The following is an 18,714-nucleotide window of genomic DNA, read 5'->3' on the forward strand; positions in this document are numbered from 1 at the left end:
TTTCCTGGCGCTCCTCTTGCAGTCTGATTGCGGATCTGAGGGCATCTTTGTAGCCAGGGTTCGAAATACCTCTAATAAAGGCCCTTTTAGCAACTTTTGTTTCCTCTTGAGTCAAAGTGCTTAGCATCGTCAAGTTGGGCGTTCCCAGCGCATTTGTGACTCCTTTTGGAAGCTGGTTGTTAAGCAGGTGGGAATTCTTCCTTTGATACAGGTTGTGCCATTTTTCCCTACCCGATTCTCTAACTTGAACCTGCCCTTTGTCTCCTATTTGGAAGTCCAAAAGAGCCAGGTTTAGGCTTGGGTATCGCTCTCTTATGTCCTCGATGAGGTCCGCTGTTAAGTCCGACCGCACGCCAAGGGTTTCCATTTGTAAGTACTCCGGAATAGATCTCCCTGGGTTCCTCGATTGCCACTTGTCCTTTAAGGAACGCCAGGCCTCGCGGGCCCTGCTGCCATACTTACTCCTTAATTTCTCAAAGAGACTTCGTCCGTCTACGTTGTCATTAGGAAGTAAAGACTCATATTCTTCATCGTTAATATCGACTTGGCCTTCTTCGGTAAGGGGGTCAAAATCCGTTCCTTCTACTTCCATTATATATGATAAGCTCAAAGTTAAATCCCAACGTATTACCTAAGCAGGTTGGCGGACTAAAGGCAGAACGCACCTTTCACCGGGTCACCTTTACGCCCAGCAGCGCAAAGCCAGGGGAAACCCTGTACGTAGGCGTGCCCCGCCTAACAGATAACCTAGTGTTGGTTCCTGGCACCCTGGCGTTAAGGTTTGACCTAGCAATACAACCAGATACCGCAGACGCGCGTTATGTCGTCAATAATGCAGGCAGGAACCTTGTTTCCAAAATACGCGTGAAGTTCGCCGGGGAATCCCTTTTGGACTTGAATAGGTACGATTTGTACACCACGTACAAAGACTTATGGTTGACGGCCTTCGACCGCGCGCAAAGGATAGAGCAGGGAATAGCAAGCGCAGCCATACGTAAGGTAAGAAGCGCAACCTCTAGCGCATCAGGAGAAGACGAAATAAAGGCGGCCTACGGTACTAAATATGTTATTCCATTAGATTTTGAAATTATCACGAACCACGGTGCATACTACCCAAGGCAGCTAAGTGAACTGCAGTTCGAAGTGACCCTAGCAGATACTACGAACATCCTGCAGGGAAAAGACGTAAGTTCCTCAGCCGTCCACCCATACACCGTTACTAACTTGGAGCTGCAGTACGAAACGGTATACAGTGAAGAGCTGGCTCGTAGCGCCGGTATGGAATACAGCTCCGGCAAGGCTTTTCTTTACGACCACGTTGTGATGTATAAGACGTTCAGCTTTACGAACAACGTCGAAGAGGTTATTAACCAAAGCATTAACCTTCCCAGGCGCAGCCTTACAGGGTTAATGTTACTGTTTGCAAAGACATACACCGCAGGATTGCGCGACTCTGAGGCATTCTTTAATCCTAACATTACCAACGTAGGTGTTAGCATTAACGGAGTGCCTAACAAGGTTTACTCACAAGGGATAAAGCCCGAGGATATGTACCGGGAAGTCGCGCGCAAGTTTGGCGACCAAATTGCCCCAAAGGAGTTCTTTAAGGATAAGTACGCGTTATGGATTGACATGCGCACCACCAACGACGAAGACCTACATGGGCAGGGTTTACGTTTAGTAAATACGCAGGATGGAATAACCTTGGAAATCAAACGCACCAAAGATGCCAGCGACACTACTAAGATAAACGCGTATATCTTCGTGGTGTCTGACGCGCAGCTAAGCGTAGAAATGAATCAGCTAAAGAGCGTTGCCTATTGATGGCCATAAAAAATATGCTATATATACAATGCTTCGCGTATTTCAAAACAACGAAACCAAACTGCAATGCATAGTGCAAGGCGAAACTTTGTACTTCAAAGCAAAGGAAGTGGCGCTAGCGCTGGGTTACGAGCGTCCAAAAGATGCAATTAAGGTGCATGTTCGCGATAAATACAAGGTAAAGCTTAGCGAACTTAAGGTAGAGGTAAATCGCCTCCCCCTTAATTCACAGCCTAACTCCCTGTACGTAACTGAATCTGGGTTGTATCAATTGATATTCAGTTCAAAGATGCCATCCGCGGAGGCATTCCAGGATTGGGTTCTTGAGGAAGTTCTTCCAACATTAAGAAAAACCGGTAAATATGTAATAGACAAGCGCTTCGACGGCCCAAACAAGTTGGTATTTAAGATCGAAAATGAATTCGACCTGCATAAAAAGGTAGTGGACTACATCCGCAGATTCTACCCCCAAATGCTCGTGGCCCCTGGTCTAGGCGAACTGCAGGATTCGGATGGTAAACGTATAAAGTGCTGGCAGAAGGGCTACCAACGCGGTCAGCCCGACTTAATGATCTTGAATGCGCACGTGCGATACCGTGGTTTCTGCGTAGAGCTGAAGACCCCTAAAGGCAATGGGGTATTATCTAAGGACCAACGTCGCCTGTTGCACGAATATGAAAGAAATGGTTATAAAGTAATGATCAGTAACGATTACGACGACATCTGCAGAGCCATCACGGAGTATGCACAAGGAATGCGTTTACCATGTAGGTGGTGCTGTAAGCGCTTTAAGAACGCGCAGACTCTGGAAACGCATTTAAAGATATTCCATAGAATATATGGAGTTTGAGGCTGTAAGGCAGATACACTGGAGAGACTTAAAGGAGGGTGTTACCTACGAAATAAAAAATTATGTAGCCTTTGAAGATATTGACAGGCTACGGTTGTTATTGGCGCATGAGGGTGTTACGTACAGCCTGTGGGCGCCAGATCGCGTCCGATACGTGATAGAGGGGCAGGAGTTTACGCATCTGAGGTCGTATGGGAAGAAGGATGGTCGCTGGGCGTTTGACGTCGCAAAGTGCGTCCTTCCTTCGCCTCTATGTAGTTAGGCGCGTCTAAAGCGTCGTTTAAGTAGGGTTCGTCGACAATGAGGGTCGGCGACTCTTTTTTAACGATGCAGTCAGCAGGGGGTTCGCACGTAATACAGTCCATATATTGAAAGGGTGATTAGGAATCCTCCTAAGAAGGCGGCTGCGTAGGCTAGCATATACTGCAAGGCCCTTTAAAAGGGGTATTTATTATTCTTGTTGATTTGTTGAGGTATTGTTGATCCCTAACGACAACAAGAAAAATAAAGTCGTATTTTGAGACTCTTTGCGCAAGTCGTACTTTGCTACGACATCTCTTGGGACACAAAAAAGCCGCTCTTCTTTTAAAAGGGTTTCCTATTCTTATCCTGCAACCTCCTTTAAAAGGGGTCTCTATTATTCTTGTTGATTGTTAACAAACAACATAAAAAATAAGATCAGGATTTGAGACTCTTTGCACAAGCCAAGACCTTCGTTATTTCTTTTTTTATCCCTTACGGGCTTTCTTGACCACCTCATTACTGGCATGCCAAGCATCAAATCGATCTAAGTACTCTTTAAAGCCACCTTGACCCTCATACAAACACTGCCAAATATGTTGGTCACTTCTTTGACAGCCGCAGCGCTCACAGTTGGCCTCCCAATGTTCCCTGTTCTCCCACCTTACGCCTTCGACGCGGTCAAACTCCGCAAACGTTTCGTCTATTTCCTTCTTGCGTCGCGTTAACTCCTTTGTGGTGTCGACCGGACAACATCGGGCGGCAACGTCACCGTGTTTTAAGCATGCTACGCCCAGCAGATCGTAATTACCAAGGCATCTATGTCGGTGCCAGGCGTCGGTAACGTTCTCGTCGCAGCGCACGCATACGTTCTTTAAACAAACCCTTTTATTACGGTGGTACTCCAAAGCCTGCGCACTGCTGAACTGCTTATCACAGTCTTCGCAAACAGTGACGTTGTTCACTTGCTTACTGCATACCAGTCTTTCGACGTGATATTGCAACCGCTGCTTGCTGCTGAACTCCCTTTCACATTGCTCGCACTTCATTATAACTAAGTGTTATTTAAGCCTTATAAGGGATACTTAATAAAGTCCTGCACGCTTTCCTTTGCCCAACCTGCCATAGTTATCAGCGCACCAAACCTTTCCGCGCGCTTCAGACCGCACATTTCATCGTACAATTCCTGCACGCGCTCTTTCAACCGATCGATCTCCTCCCTTTGCATTTCGACCGTCCTCTCCAGGTCTGACTTCTCTTTGACGACGTTAACCATCGCTGCGACTGCTTCCACGGGCTCCATTATATATAAATGGGGTTCATTAGATATAAATGAACCCAGATCACATGCCTTGTAACGCTCTGATAGTAGGACCCACCGGCTGCGGAAAGACCCAATTCGTCGTGGAGCAGCTATTAGGACCCTTTAGATACCGCTTCGACTACATCGTGCTATTATGCCCCACCTACGTGAACAACCGCACCTGGACGGGCATAGGAGTGAAAGATGGCGACTTCTTTGTGGATATTTTGGACCCTAATGAGTTATCCAGCCATCTTAAGTTCTGGCACAAACAATTCCCTAAAGATACACAGACACTCCTCATACTGGATGACCTTGCCTGTGGGGACGACGTAAAAAGGCGCACCTCCGAATTAGTGAAGCTCGCCTTTAGCGGCAGACACGACAATATTAGCGTTTGGTTGCTATCGCAGCAGCTTACCAGCGTCTCTAAGCCCTTCAGGGAAAACATAGGATCGCTTGTCGTCTTCTACACGCCAAGTAAGTCTGATCTGGAAACCATCTTAAGCGACTACGGCGGTGAGATAAGCAAGGAACAGTTGCATGAATACATGCGGCATTTAAAGACGCACCAACATTCCAAAATGATCTTCTCTTTGAGGTTTCCCTACGCGGTTGGAATCTATGATTCCTAATGTATATGGACATTGAGCAGCTGATAGATGAAGTCCCCACACAGTTAGATGAAAGTAACCTTAAGGAACAACTCAACATCCTCGTGTCTTCGGGGAAGTGTAAGGAAATGATAGGTAAGGAACTTACCCATGAGCAGGTTAATAAGTTGTCGGAAGAGGAAGTTAAGAAGTTCCATAAGAGGTACGAGGCTGCCCTTGCAAGTAAGACCACGGACGCCGTAGCAGACTCAGCCATTAAGCTGGCAACTAAATTGCTTGGACTTGCGCTGCCCATAGACGACGTGGAGCAACTACAGAAGGACATTAGCGAGGACTATGTCATCGCCCAAGAACTTAAGATAACCTGCGGGTGGTTGTCTTTGAAGTGCGGTAAGTTAATGGCAGTCGCCTCTGCGGCACTTCACGTAGCTCAGCATGTCGACTTGAAGGAGGTACTGGTGTCTTGGAAGGACTTCAAGAAGGACAGAGAAGTCGAAAAGGTCTTCCAGGCGGCACTTGCTGAGGTACCTGATCAAGTCGCCTCAAGTACTTAGTCAAGTCGTCCTTAAGTCATTCTCAAGTACTTAGTCAAGTCGTCCTTAAGTCATTCTCAAGTACTTAGTCAAGTCGTCCTTAAGTCATTCTCAAGTACTTACCCAGGTCCTATTAAGTTACTTATCAAGTCCTTCAAGTCCTTAGATATAAATGAGTGAAGCTGAATCAAAGGTGGAGAAGCAGCCCCAAGAGGAGCAAAAGATTACCAAGGCTAAATCTCCAGGCAGAGTCGCTGCCGGAAAGAAGCTCGCAGAGATGAACAGGAAGAACAAAGCAAAGAAGGAAGAAAAGGTGGAGGAAAAAGAAGAGGAATCCTTTATTAATCCTGGGTACGTCATTGGCGCGTTAGGAGTCGCTATAGCAGCAGGCAGCCTCTACTTACAATGGCGGGCTACGAAAAAGGTAGAACCACCAACATATCACGCGCCCGTGCACGCACCTGTGGAACCGGCTGTTAGAAAAAGTAAGATCCCTGAAATGGAGTAATAACCTTCTCGCTTTGTAATATAATGTCGACCGCGTTGTTGAAAACTGTTGAAGAAGCAGCTATTATTACTTCCATCGTTGCGGGTATTGGTTGGGTAGGCAAGAAAGTGCTCAAAGAAGGCTTTACTGAAGACCCAAGCAAGAGCTTCGCTAATTTTGCTAAGATGACCGCTGCCGTGGGTGGGGCTATCATGGTAAAGGATTACCTACGGAAGGAAAAGTACCTCCCTACGGTGTAATATATATGGCTAGCGTGGTCGTAGGTGGAGTCATTGCAGCTTTAGCATTCACTGGAGCTAATTATGGTGGTCAGTATTTGGATAGATTAGTCAGAGGCGACAAAAGCGGAGAATTAGCCGCCGAAAGAAAGAGACATGACTTAGCGCTGGAAAAGTATCAAAGGGACGTGGCAGCTTGGAATGAAAAAAGACAAGCTTACAGGGATTGGTTGGACAAGAACTACCAAGACAAAATGCAGGCGGATAAGAACTTCGAAAATACAGACTACGCCTTTAAGCTTTATGCGCAGGCACACCCCGCGGCATTAACGGGGTTAAAAAGGCCTCAGTTTAAGAATTACTATCAGCCTTCTAAGAAACAAAAAGATAGTGAGTTGGTCTTCGTAGGAGTCGCAGGGCTGGCGGGAGGCGTAGCTTTGGCGTATCTAATATAATGATCGTCTTTTTGGAAAGCGACAAGAATAACTTTACTACTTATCTGAATCCTCCCATCAAAGCCTGTAAGGTTCGGTTGGTTAGTTGCTCTTTGTACAATTCTTGGTATAATTTAATTAATGGCTTTGTCATCGGAACTTCCGGCACCAAACCAAAAATACCAGATTCCCATTACACCCCTATAACACTGGCTAAGGAGCTAGCAAAGCATGGATATACTCTTACCACAGGATTACCCCATGAAATGAAATTCAAGAAAAATAGTGGAAGCGCTAATCTAAAGGACAGTTTATTGGTAGAACTCCTAGGTCTTACTAGTACCACGATAAATAGCGGCAGTACATATGATGTGAAATGGAAAGTCGCATCCTCTTATGAAGTCTATTGCGACTTGGTCCATAGTTACAGCAATGGAGAAAAGTCTTCTCTTATGTCCAAGTTTCTACCCAAGGGTAATCCATTTGACCCAGTAGAATACACTCTCATTTCTTTAAGCTATGACTTGTCTAATTTGGTAGAAAGCATAAACATCACCATTAAAGTGGACGGAGAGACGGTGGATTTCAACGGGCGAAAGATCAATCTTGTTTTGGAATTCATATAATGAGCCGCGTAGAGGACAAACTTAAAAGGATTTACTATGGGCCCGAAGGCTATTGGAGAGGAGCGTCAGCTATTAAGAAACTCGCGACCGCGGCCAGGGTATCAGAAGAAACGGCTAAGAACTGGTTAAAAAAACAAACCCTCTGGCAGGTCTATCTTCCCGTGCCTAAGTACATTCCCAGGCCCAGCTTCACCGTAAATGCCCCCAATGAAGTTCATCAGGCAGATTTGCTTTTCTTACCACACGACAAGGTGAGAAGAAAGACCTATAGGTACGCTTTGACCGTAGTCGATATCGCAAGCAGATACAAGGACGCCGAACCCATAACCAGCAAGGATTCTGGGGAAGTCGCAGAAGCCCTAGGTAGGATTTATAAGCGCGTCTTGAAATGGCCCAAGCTGCTGCAAGTGGATGCGGGGACAGAGTTCATGGGCGTGGTAACTAAGACCCTGAAAGACCACGACACTAAGATTAGGAGAGCCGAAGCTGAGTATCACAGGGGTCAGAGCATCGTCGAAAGATTCAATAAGACCTTGGCCGAGCGTCTCTTTGGATACCAGTATTGGAAAGAGCTGGAAGATCCCTCCAAACGCAACAGGGAATGGACCCAGAGGCTCCCCCAGGTCGTCGCGGCTTTGAACAACGAGGCGGCCAGGGCTACGGGAATGAAACCCAAGGATGCCATAAAAAAGAAACACGTGGAACACAAGTCCTACGTCAGAAGTTCGAGGGCGGTCGGACTGAAGGAAAAAAAGCTCCCCCGCGACATAGTGGTCAGATACCTCTATCAGCCGGGGGAACTCGAAGGCGGCAGTAAGAGAGCCACGGATCCTAACTGGTCTCTGGAAACGTATGAGATTTCGAAGTCCGTCACCAAGGAAGGGCAACCTGTGTTGTATTACCTAGATGGCCCAAGTCGTGGATTTGTCAAGGAAGAACTGCTCATAGTCCCCAAAGACTCAGAGTAGTGCTGCTCCACGTGCCCGATTACACTCTAGGCATGTCAGTCTTACATTGCCTCTGCAATGGCCGCGTTTATTATTTATGCGATCCACGGAGAACTGTTGATCGTCATTCGGGTCAAACCTCCATAGTAGTGGTATGTTACACTTGGCACACCTTGCCCCTTTCTTATAGACGTCGTCCACGCATAGGTCGAACGTCATATTTTTTTCTTCGTCGTGTCTTTTGTAGCGAAGGAGTTTCTTGGCAATGTTCTCTTTTGCTATGTCTTCTGGGGTGCGGTCGTAACGCAATTGCGGACCCCAGGCTCTTTTTAACTGTTTGGCATATTCTACGCGGCTTACGGCGGTGTAGATAAGGTTGCTCCAACACAGCCGCTGGTCTATGATCCACAGCGTTTCTTTTATGGTAAGCCCCTGCGCGCTGTGGACCGTCATGCAATAGCCTAAGCGCCAGTCTGGATGGGAGGTAATTCTTTCCACCTTTTCTATGGGTACCCAGGCTTTGTCATGCGTTACTGCGTTCTGCAGTTGGATGTCGGTACCAGGTACCCAGACGTCTCTTTTTTGCATGCGGGTGTCGTGGGGTTTGTAGCAAACAGGTACGGGATGCGTAGGGAAGCGCTCTCGATGTATTTTGAGTAAGTCTTTCTGTATGCGAGATTGTGCCGCGCGCTTACTACTTAGCACCAGATCCTTTGGATGCCATGTGTAAAGGAAGTCCTCGTATTTCTTCGCTCGTACGCGTTTGCGCAGTGTTTTGCATTGCTCGGCATCACTAAGGCCCCTTAATTCCGCTTTCAGGTTTCTTATTTGATCCTTGCTGCGGTAGTCGGTGTTAATTTCCTCCGCATGGTCTACGAACCCCTTTAGCCATTCGTGGGGCATTTCTCCGGATATTGGAGGAGGCTGGCAGGGATCTCCGGCGAATATTACTTGACATTTCCCGCGAAGGAACTCTACGAACTCCTGCAGGATTTCTAAAGGAACGGTGCAAATCTCATCCCAAAGTATCACCGACGGTATGTCGTGGATGGCTTCTGGTACCCACTTTTGGCCATTCCAACGAAAGAAGCTGTGGTACGTTTGAGCGTCGTGGCCCATTTCGCAGAGTTCTCGTTCCAAACGGTGCGTTGGCGTTAGCACCTTTATTTTTGGGAACAACTGCAGTACGCGCGTCGTCTTACCGCTGCCTCCCGTACCGTAAAGGTAAGAGAAGCGTTGGTAAGAGATTGGGTCCGCAACTGAAGGTAGAGGCTCTTTGGTAGGCGTTACGGTGCCCCGGGTGTGCAAGGCACCAGAGGTGCCCCCGTGATATTCTACGCGTTCTCTCCAAGCTTTTATTTCTTCATCTTTGACACGCCATTGACCACTTTCTGCGAGTTCGTCGTCGGTGTAGAATTCCTTCATCTTTTCTAACACTTCGGGCTTTACGTACAAGGAATCCGTAGCTACGCGCGGAACGTCCTCTTTGTCAAACCGCAGTAACATCGCGAGAAGGTTAATGTGCGCATATGCAAGCATGCTGGCACGCAGATGGTAATACTGCGGTCGATGGTCCTGGTAGTAACACAAAGCATTCCACTTACGTTCTCTCTGCTCGGCTTCTATGAAATAGTCCCATTTCTCTACAGACACCATCGTTCCTTGGTCGTGGGCGCGCTTGATGAGGAAGCTTAGTTCGCCTTCGTCCGTTATTAAACGCCGCTGCATATGTTTCTCGCCTTCCTTAGCGCCCTGTGTGAATTTACCTATAACAATTCGGGCGGTGGGGTTGTGCTCCGGCAGCCATTTGGTAAAGCTACTGTGACAAAGTATGGCTTCATGCGCTGTGTATTTTAAAAGTTTGCGCTCTTCGAAGAACTTCAGTAGAGGCACGGGCAACCATTCTTTCTCCTGCAGATGCTTTCCATACCACGCGTAAATTATCGGATGTAAGCCTTTTGCGAGCTTCCAGCTGGTTAACCTGACAAATCCCGTTGCTGGTGCGTCGTAGTGACCATCCAACGCAACGCGAAAGAACTGCGAGTCTGGATGCCCGTAACGGTCGTAATATTCCTTGCAGTCACCAAGGCCTTTGAAGCTTGCGGGGTAGCAGTGCTTCATATCCAGCGACACGTATTCGTCTTCGTCGTACTCCATGTTCCACAGTCCTCCGTGGCCGTGTTCTACGCACGCTTTGGCTATGTCTCCGAACTCTTTTGGGGTGGGTTTCCAGCCGTTTCTCTTCTTGGCAGCCAGGAAGTCCAAGCTGCGACTGCTAAGGACCTCATCAGAGAAGTCTTCCCCTAAGGTCTCACAGGCGCTTTGAATGCGCTGTTGTTCAATTTCGGGTCGGTAAAGAGTACCGTCTTGCGTCATAAACTGACTTCCTTCCGCGTCCATCAGCCAAACGGAGTTCTCATGGATTAACTCTGCCAATGGAGAATTCTTATAGACCTTCGTTTCCTTCTTTCTTGGGAACCGCAGTTCGCGCCAGGCGTGCCCATTGTGCTGGTAGATGACTATAGGCGCACCGCGGCCCCCATATTTGTGTGTTCCGGAGTAAATAAAGCCGTCGGTGATATCTTTCACATGGATTCGCCTCTCCAGCGCCGTTTCTAACTTCTTGATGTTGTCTATCGACCCTCCGGTCCTATTAGTATCTTTTTCCCATTTCCTGATGGCTTCTCTTCTCTTTAAAGTCAGCTTACCGCCCCGAGAGGAGTCTTCAAAGAACTCTCTTACTAACTTCCCTACGCAGTTACCGGGATGTCGCATCGGTTTCAACTTCTTAACGTCTGGCGTCTTTATCTCGTACGCACCGTAAATGACTACGGTAACCGGGTAAGCAACCTCGTAGAACAGCATGTCTATTCCTACCAATGCTCCCGGGCGTGTGTCTTCGTTTAAGACAAACAGGTCCTTCTTACCAGACGCCCTGATAGGACTGCGCCCCTTTTCTATCATCCACTCGCCGTCTAAATACTTTATGAACGTTAGCTCCAACCGGTAGTTACCTTCGGGTATTAAGTTAATTATTCTTTCAGCCCTTTCTTCTGTCATCGTCTCGTCCGTATCTCCCTCCATAAATGTTGTGAAGGCAAAGTCAGCATCCAGGCTATCCAACACCTGAGTTCGCAGTCGGCGCACAGTTTTATTTCGAATGCTTGTGATGGTGTCCATCTATATGTAAAGGATATCTTAACCTCCGTTTGCGGTACCCAACACAGCAGCAGTAAGGACTTATCGCGCGGCTCGGGTAATACCCGCTGCCGACGCATAGGGTTTGGCGCGGGCAATACCCGTGTCTCCCGGTACCCCCTCCGCGAGTCCCCCTTACTGCTGCTCATACTTACCGGATATCAGGACATAAACCTGTCAGCTGCTCGAGCAATATGTTCAACTCGCTAAACATGACGTCATTCAGGGCTGGATAGGAATTGGCTGCGAGAATCACCTGAAAATTACAAAACGGATCTCGTAAGTCTTTTTTCTTTTCCAGAAGGAACCACAAAGTGGTAGGATACGGCGGCAGAAAGGGCGGTATGGGTGAGGGGGTGGAGAGAGGGAAAATATTGTAACTTACCTTGGTACCACATAATAGAAGATATCTAACAAAAGGGAACACACCCAGGATGATATCAGCACCGCTGTTGTCAACGAACACCAGGGCACACTTGTAGACTTTATTCTGTTGAGACAAAAACGTGAAGAAAATAAAGATGAATATGCAAAAAGAGAATAAAAGCATGAAAGTAAGTAGAGGTGCTCACTTGTGTATTGTTAATCCATTCATCCAGGTCGTCTATGAGCCACGGCCGTTCTAGGAAAAAAATTAGACTGAAGTAAACCAGGTATGCCATTTAACTAATCATACATATCCAAGCACTTTCCTTCTAGCGGTTACCTCCTCCCCACACCATTCAAGACAAATCATTAGGATGTTAAGTTAGGATGTCCAAGCCATGGACCCCCTCCCCTCCCCTCTCGATGCAATACCTCCCATCCCCTACCCCCTGAAATAACAATGATTACTTTGTAGTTTATCCATGGCAGAACTAAATCCAAGTAATTTCTTTTCCATCAACCTGCAATATGAAAAAAAAAATTGTTGAAGTGAAAATTCACCCAGCTAAGAGTTGGAGTGTATGGAAGGCCTCGAATGGTCAAGCTTAACTTCTGTGCATGAAAATGCTTGGTGGCAGAGATTGTACCTTGAGGAAGTCTATGGGAGATTAACCATGCAATATCACATGGCCACAGAGGCATAGTTTATGTGGGTTTGGTGGAACGTGTATGAATATAGTTAATATTTATTGAAATTGAGTCTTTCTTACTCAGCTACTTCCATAGCACCCCAGTCAAACACATTTCCTGCCAAAATGCCACGAACCAAGGATTCTTGGCGCTGGTCATCATGGGGTAAATTATCTAAGTCTTGTACTCGCTGTGAGAACAATCTCAAAGCGTCTTCATTTTCTTGCTGCTTGACCTGTGGGGAAAAAATTAATCAATCAACATGGATCATTATCTTTATCGTATGTCATTATCATCAATGTCATCATCACCACCATCATCACTTCCATCATCATCATCATCGATCATCACTACCATAATCATCATTGATCATCATCACCATCATCATCAATCATCAACATTACCATCATCATCATAATCATTGATCATCATCACTACCACCAATCATCATTATCACCTTCATCATCATCATCATCACTACCATCGTCATCAATGTCATTATCATCATCAGAATCAATCATTATAATCACCATCATACTCATTGACATCAGTAATCATTACTGGTATCACAATCAACATACTTCAGCGTACAAGTCGGGAAACTGAAATTCATCCAGACATTGTTCTCTTGTATCAAGTAAACTTCGTACAGTCAGTGATCCATATGAACTGAAATACAAACACAACCAAGAGCTTTATCATTAATTTTGGTAAAGCAGACTTTGTGTGATTAAAACTATATAATGTAACATGGCAGCTCTTAAAGGGCTTTTGCTATCAATCAATCAAAAGCATTCAATTTCTAATTAACTTGCTTATATCATTATAGCAAGGTGTAGGATTGGTTGACCAAAAGGAGTAAGACGGGGCATTCAGAAGGGGTAGGATGGGACGACCATTCACCAGATGAGGATGGTACATGTGTGCGTGTTGGGGTTCTTCAATGAGCTGGTACTTACAAGGGCTTGTCATACAATACGTTTAGATGATCTTGATATTTGGCCCTAAACTTTTCTGCTCTGTCTTTAGCATCTGGTAAATTTGGTTGGCTGGCAATGGCTCGTTCTACAACCTTGATAAGATTGATATGTGAATGATATAAATCAAGATAGATGGAGAACACATGAATTGATGGGGTGGATAAATAGGATGGCATATGGTTAAACAGATGGATGGGATAGATGGATGGATGGATGAATGGAAGGATGGGATGGATAGATGGGATGGATGGATGGATGGATGAGATGGATAGATGGGATGGATGGATGGGATGGATAGATGGGATGGATGGATGGGATGGATAGATGGAATGGATGGATGGGATATATAGATGGGATGGATGGATGGATGGATGGATGGATGGATGGATGGGATAGATGGATAGGATCGTGGATGGATGAACTAATGGATGAACTAATGGATGAGAGTGATGGATGAGAGTGATGGATTGGTAGACAGATTGATGGATTGGAAAGGTTGATGGAGTGATGGATGAGATGGTGAATGAATGAATGCATGAATCCATATCCTGTACCTTATCTAAAGCAGATCCACCAAAGCAATCCAACCAGTATTTTCTAGCTTCACTATCAACTGTCAGGTCGTCAGTATCAGGCTGATATTCCCCTGGTGATGATAGCAGAGGAAATGGTACGAGATCCTGAGATATCTGATCAAGTTCCAACACGTCGCACTACAATCAAACAAAATCATTAAATGAACATCCTACTGCTGACCAGGAGTGATGCAGGCTAAAAATTGAAAACGTCTGTGATTGGATAGTTTATGCTGATGTAATGTATACATGTATATACTGAACCTGTACCTGTAAGCCACCATATTGTTGATTCATTGGTTTCCCATCCAGGGTTTTCTCCTTGGATGTGGCTGTAGGTAGCCCAGTGCTTGCAGCATAGTTCTCTTCCCAGGTCTTGAACTGTAATGGAGATACACCTAGAGGTAGAAATATCAAAAGCGCTTATTAGATGTTATTAGATAACATTGCACCTCCTATTACTATCCCCGCCCAAAGAACCACTTTTTTCACAGGTAAGCTGGAGGGCTAGCTATGGCATGTAGAGTCAATGGAGACTGAAAACAAGCATGGACAAATGAAATATTGTCTCGGCCAATTAATGCTGATTGGACAATACGAGTAATGGGACTTGGATCATCTCTTTATTGGTTCTGACCAAAAGTATTGAAGGCTCACAAGACAAGTCAAATAACCAAACATGCACATTAATCATACTGGAAGCATCGACATTTCCTTCTAAACCTTGTTTGAGTAATGATGAAAAGGTAAATTATACACCGTGAGAAGACGAAAAAACTTACTGACATTTCGGACGCTAGTCCTTCGTCAGAGTAAAAGAGAAAGAGGTGGTAGGAAGGAGTGTATATATGATAGAATAAGACAAAAGAAACCAATGAGAGCAAGGTAGGCAAGGAAACAAAAACAAACAATCAAAAGACAAAAGAAAAGGTTAGTTGAAAGTAAAGCGAGTGTGAGAAGTCAAAGAATGCGTTACTTTCTTGCAAGGGACATGTCGTTATAATGAAATAGACCTAACTCCTCTTGGGCGTAATGTTTTTCCCATTTCAGACCATGTGTCAATCTCTTTAGAATATTATTCTTTGTTTGAGTCCATATAAAATATCCATATTCCAGTGTCTTCTCATGTGCAAATGTTTAACAATGAAATGATACCCTCGGGAATGACATGTGTTCTGTAATGAGAAGCATTACACCAAGACGCATTAGGAATGGTCATGTTACCATATTCTTCTGCTCCTTTTAGAAAAGCACCAATGGCTCCCAGATATCCTTCATGACGTAAAAACAATGCTTGCTGAGCATCCTGGGAAACAAAAAAACAACATTTTAGCTTGCAGCTTGCAACTAGTGAGTTCGAAGAATATTGGAAAACTGCAGTAAAAACCTGATTTTATTGATTAAGTTGGGAGTACCAGTGAATACCCTCCTCCTCCTTGAAAACTGTTGAAATGCTTGATACTGGGTGTCTGTGGTGACTACTTCTACATCTTATTCCTTGTTTAGCATACATGCTAACAAACCGTAAAATGATTTCTGCAATTCCACTTTTAGTTGTTGAGACATTTGAGGGCACGTTTCAGAGGTGGTGGGTATGGAGTAACCAGGAGGGAAGGGGAGGGCAGGAGGAAGTGTCAAACATACCTTTGACCAGTAGTTTATTCCATAAGTAAGAGTATGCATAGTAGCAGGGATACCACGAATAAAGTAACCACTGAAAAAGATCTTTTTGATTCCTGACAGACGGGCGTAAAGTGAAGCTATCTATGAGAACAGAAAACAACAAATAGAGAGAAATCTTCTAAATCTTTTATGGAAATAACTGAATCATTGTTTTACTGGTACTTGGCAGAGTGGACAGAGTATCGGCCATTTCTTACCTGAGCGATATCATTACTAATCATCTGCAGTAAACTCTTTGCAATGTCACACTCTGCAAACTTGTGACCTGAAAATAAGGAAAAAAACAAAGCGATTGCTGATGGATCATATTCAGAATTTTTTTCAGACATCATCACATACATGTAACCTATATTTCATTTGGTTTCTTCTACATATTTCTAACAATAATTTATTACCCAAGGTTTTGGGTCTTTGATTAATGCCCAAGCTCATACCACAGGGAGCCCAAGAGGCTGATAAATAAACATCTTCTCACAAGATATTTTCTTTAGTTTGAATACTCTTAAAGTGAACGAAACTAACTCAACTAACCATCTTCTTGCTTGTCGTTACAAGATCTGACTGCTTTGCCAAAGCTAGAAGCTGTTAAGTCAGCCGGTAGACCACTTCCTGTGTATGGCCCTCCATAAATATCCTTTACCTTAGAAATGTAAATGAAGAACCTTATAAAAAGCTGACGTTTGAAAAGTAGAATTAAATACAAAATCATAGCAAAGTTACTTTTAATCAAAATAAAAAACAGTCTGTTGTATATACCAGCACATCCACGTTCTTGTGCTGGCCCTGGGTGGCAAGTTCTAGCAGCTCATCAAATCCCTAAACAACACAACAGCAAAAAAAAAAAGCAAAAAAAAAAAAGAGAAAAGTTAGAAGTAATTTAAGGAGTGAGGAAATGGAAAGCAAAATGGAAGGAGACAGAAAGAAAGCAAGAAAAGGGGAGAAAGGAAGAAGGTAAGTGAGGAAACGAAAAAGGAAAGATGGAAGTATGGGAGGAAGGAAAGAAAGAAATAAAGGAAGGAGGAAAGGAAGGAAGGAAAGAAAAAGATTAAAGGAAGGAAGGAAGGACAGAAATATTAAAAAGAGCTGTAGATTTAAATTCTTAGACAAACCTTGGCTTTTGTCAGCAAGGACCCAAGTCCCCAGAATGTCCCACCTCCCATACTTGTACCACCCACTCTTTGATAATGGTCTTTGGAATTAACCTGTGGCAGAAATAATGATTAAAGACAAAAAAAGCCTTGAAGATGGATACGTAAAAAACCCAAATGGAAATGGAACATGAAAGGAAAGTACTACTAAATAGTTGAAGTCACTGACCCACAAAGTTGACGGCCATCAATCAAACAACTGAAATAACAAAAAATATATATATTGAGGGAGATTTTAGATTGAATTACATACAGATTTTAGTGGATTAGAGAGTGTTACCACGTTTACTTCAGTCAAAAATCTTTCTCTAGATATTGTTTTTTATTTCAGTTGTTTGATTGATGGCTGCCAAAATGCTAGTCAGCAAAGGAGACATCAAGCTTTGCAGGTCGCACTTCACTTCATTGATAATGGTAGTTAAAGGAAATTGAAATCAAAATGATCGCAGATGTTTCTTAATCAGATGGTAGATTTATTTTTGACTATTTTTACTTAGGCAAAACTGAAACTGAAAAGTGAATGAGAATAGGGATGGAAATGGGATTTTTCTATTTCTACCAACCTGTATAATACTAACACCAGAACCAATGTTGACCAGTAGGTAAGGAAAAATTTCATTAGATTCAAGATGACGGAAGACATACTGTGAATCTTCGTCTCTACAGAACTGAAAAACCTCATCTGGGAGAGTCGAGAGAACGAAATTACATCCACGTATTAAGCACTGCATCTCGTCTTCCTTGTCCACCCTTGGAAATCAACAGAAAAATATTATAACAAAGTTGAAATTGATAATTGGGGGAAAGGAAATTATGTAAAGGATGCCGACATGTGGCGAGAGGAATGCAGACTAAAATAATTGAGGTTGATTTTTGTGGGCAGATGTTTGAAGGCATACGGCTATCATGGGACAGATTTTGATAGCCATTGAACAAAAACAAAAGGGTGCTGCATTCTACTGATTTCCATTGTAGTATATGACCCTATAATGAACCTTTGAATGAATTTAATGATTGGTATTTGCAATATACATAGGAGCAGAAGAAAACTAAAAATAGTATTTTTCTCCCAGTAATGAGCTATTTTCACTACACACCTTACACCAAGTTTTGTCGTCAACATATCTTTGTACTTGTGTGCGCCACCACCTGCATAAAAAGATTTTTTTCACTTTTATTGTTTTTTTCACTGAATTCTCCAGTTTTCCTCTCTACACAAAATTTTGATCTGTGAGCTATTAATAGCAGTACCCTGATGACTTTGATCAACTCAAAGGTTAATTCAGAGTATAATTTTAATTAAAGGCTTAATCAGATTGAAATGGCATTCACAATATTGGCCGAGCTTTGAAGAAGAAGGAAAACGAAATTAAATTTTACTATGTTTTCAGCAATTAAACACTACTGTGCTCCATGCCTTACCGTGAACACCTCTAAAAGTTTTTGATTTGACTTTTTTAAACATCTTTTTGACAAATTTTAATATTGTGCTCTTTGTTGCTAACCAGTTAGACATTGGTGGTTCACCTTGATGTTTTGATAGGCAGAGTTCGTACATCAATGAAATGATATTGAAACATCTAAGTGAAGTACTAAAACGTAATTGGTTAGCGGTAAAGAGCACGATTAAAGTTTATTAAAAACTTGCCAAAAAGATGTCAAAAAGAAATCAAAAACTTGTAAAAATAATTGTTCACGGTAAGGCGGGTATCATAGTAATCAGAGTTGTACGATTAAAGACTGCTGACGGAGTCTTGTCACACCTGTTGCTTTCATGACTTTGACCACATTATCCGTCTTCTCCAACAGGTTTTGCTGAATAAAATCAACACAAGTCTCCACGTATTTTGTTTCAAATTTGATGAAGTGCAGTCTCAGCCCACATTCCTGTTGATCTTTGATCTCATAGATTGGGTTTCCAATTGTCCTTTCTTTATCCTGCAACAGTAATCACCATACATCATTCACTTGAAACCC

The 18,714-nt window shown here is 43.9% G+C and overlaps 1 protein-coding gene and 1 long non-coding RNA gene across 2 annotated transcripts in view; one reads left to right on the top strand and one right to left on the bottom strand.

Annotated features, from left to right (window-relative positions):
• LOC116286823 (4'-phosphopantetheine phosphatase) overlaps positions 1–18,714 on the bottom strand; it is a 43,371-nt gene that overhangs the window by 23,189 nt on the left and 1,468 nt on the right. The window contains exons 3-20 of the mRNA XM_089031367.1: positions 18,501–18,675; positions 17,835–17,886; positions 17,301–17,487; positions 16,699–16,791; positions 16,346–16,405; positions 16,121–16,229; positions 15,787–15,854; positions 15,551–15,670; positions 15,131–15,212; positions 14,177–14,304; positions 13,886–14,044; positions 13,311–13,423; positions 12,933–13,020; positions 12,432–12,586; positions 12,130–12,182; positions 11,868–11,917; positions 11,681–11,785; positions 11,451–11,551 (exon numbers count right to left, since the gene is read on the bottom strand). Of these exons, the coding sequence (XP_088887493.1) occupies positions 11,451–11,551; positions 11,681–11,785; positions 11,868–11,917; positions 12,130–12,182; positions 12,432–12,586; positions 12,933–13,020; positions 13,311–13,423; positions 13,886–14,044; positions 14,177–14,304; positions 15,131–15,212; positions 15,551–15,670; positions 15,787–15,854; positions 16,121–16,229; positions 16,346–16,405; positions 16,699–16,791; positions 17,301–17,487; positions 17,835–17,886; positions 18,501–18,675 (1,898 nt within the window). The remainder of the gene's footprint in view (positions 1–11,450; positions 11,552–11,680; positions 11,786–11,867; positions 11,918–12,129; positions 12,183–12,431; positions 12,587–12,932; positions 13,021–13,310; positions 13,424–13,885; positions 14,045–14,176; positions 14,305–15,130; positions 15,213–15,550; positions 15,671–15,786; positions 15,855–16,120; positions 16,230–16,345; positions 16,406–16,698; positions 16,792–17,300; positions 17,488–17,834; positions 17,887–18,500; positions 18,676–18,714) is intronic.
• Positions 14,299–16,125, top strand: LOC116286824 (uncharacterized). The gene is made up of 3 exons (XR_004195993.1): positions 14,299–14,652; positions 15,153–15,256; positions 15,650–16,125. It is a non-coding gene; the product is annotated as an uncharacterized LOC116286824 (long non-coding RNA).

This window comes from Actinia tenebrosa, unplaced genomic scaffold (assembly GCF_029948245.1).
Source record: "Actinia tenebrosa isolate PJP-AT-01 unplaced genomic scaffold, QUT_ActTen_1.0 PGA_scaffold0__85_contigs__length_37466705, whole genome shotgun sequence".
NCBI lineage: Eukaryota > Metazoa > Cnidaria > Anthozoa > Actiniaria > Actiniidae > Actinia > Actinia tenebrosa.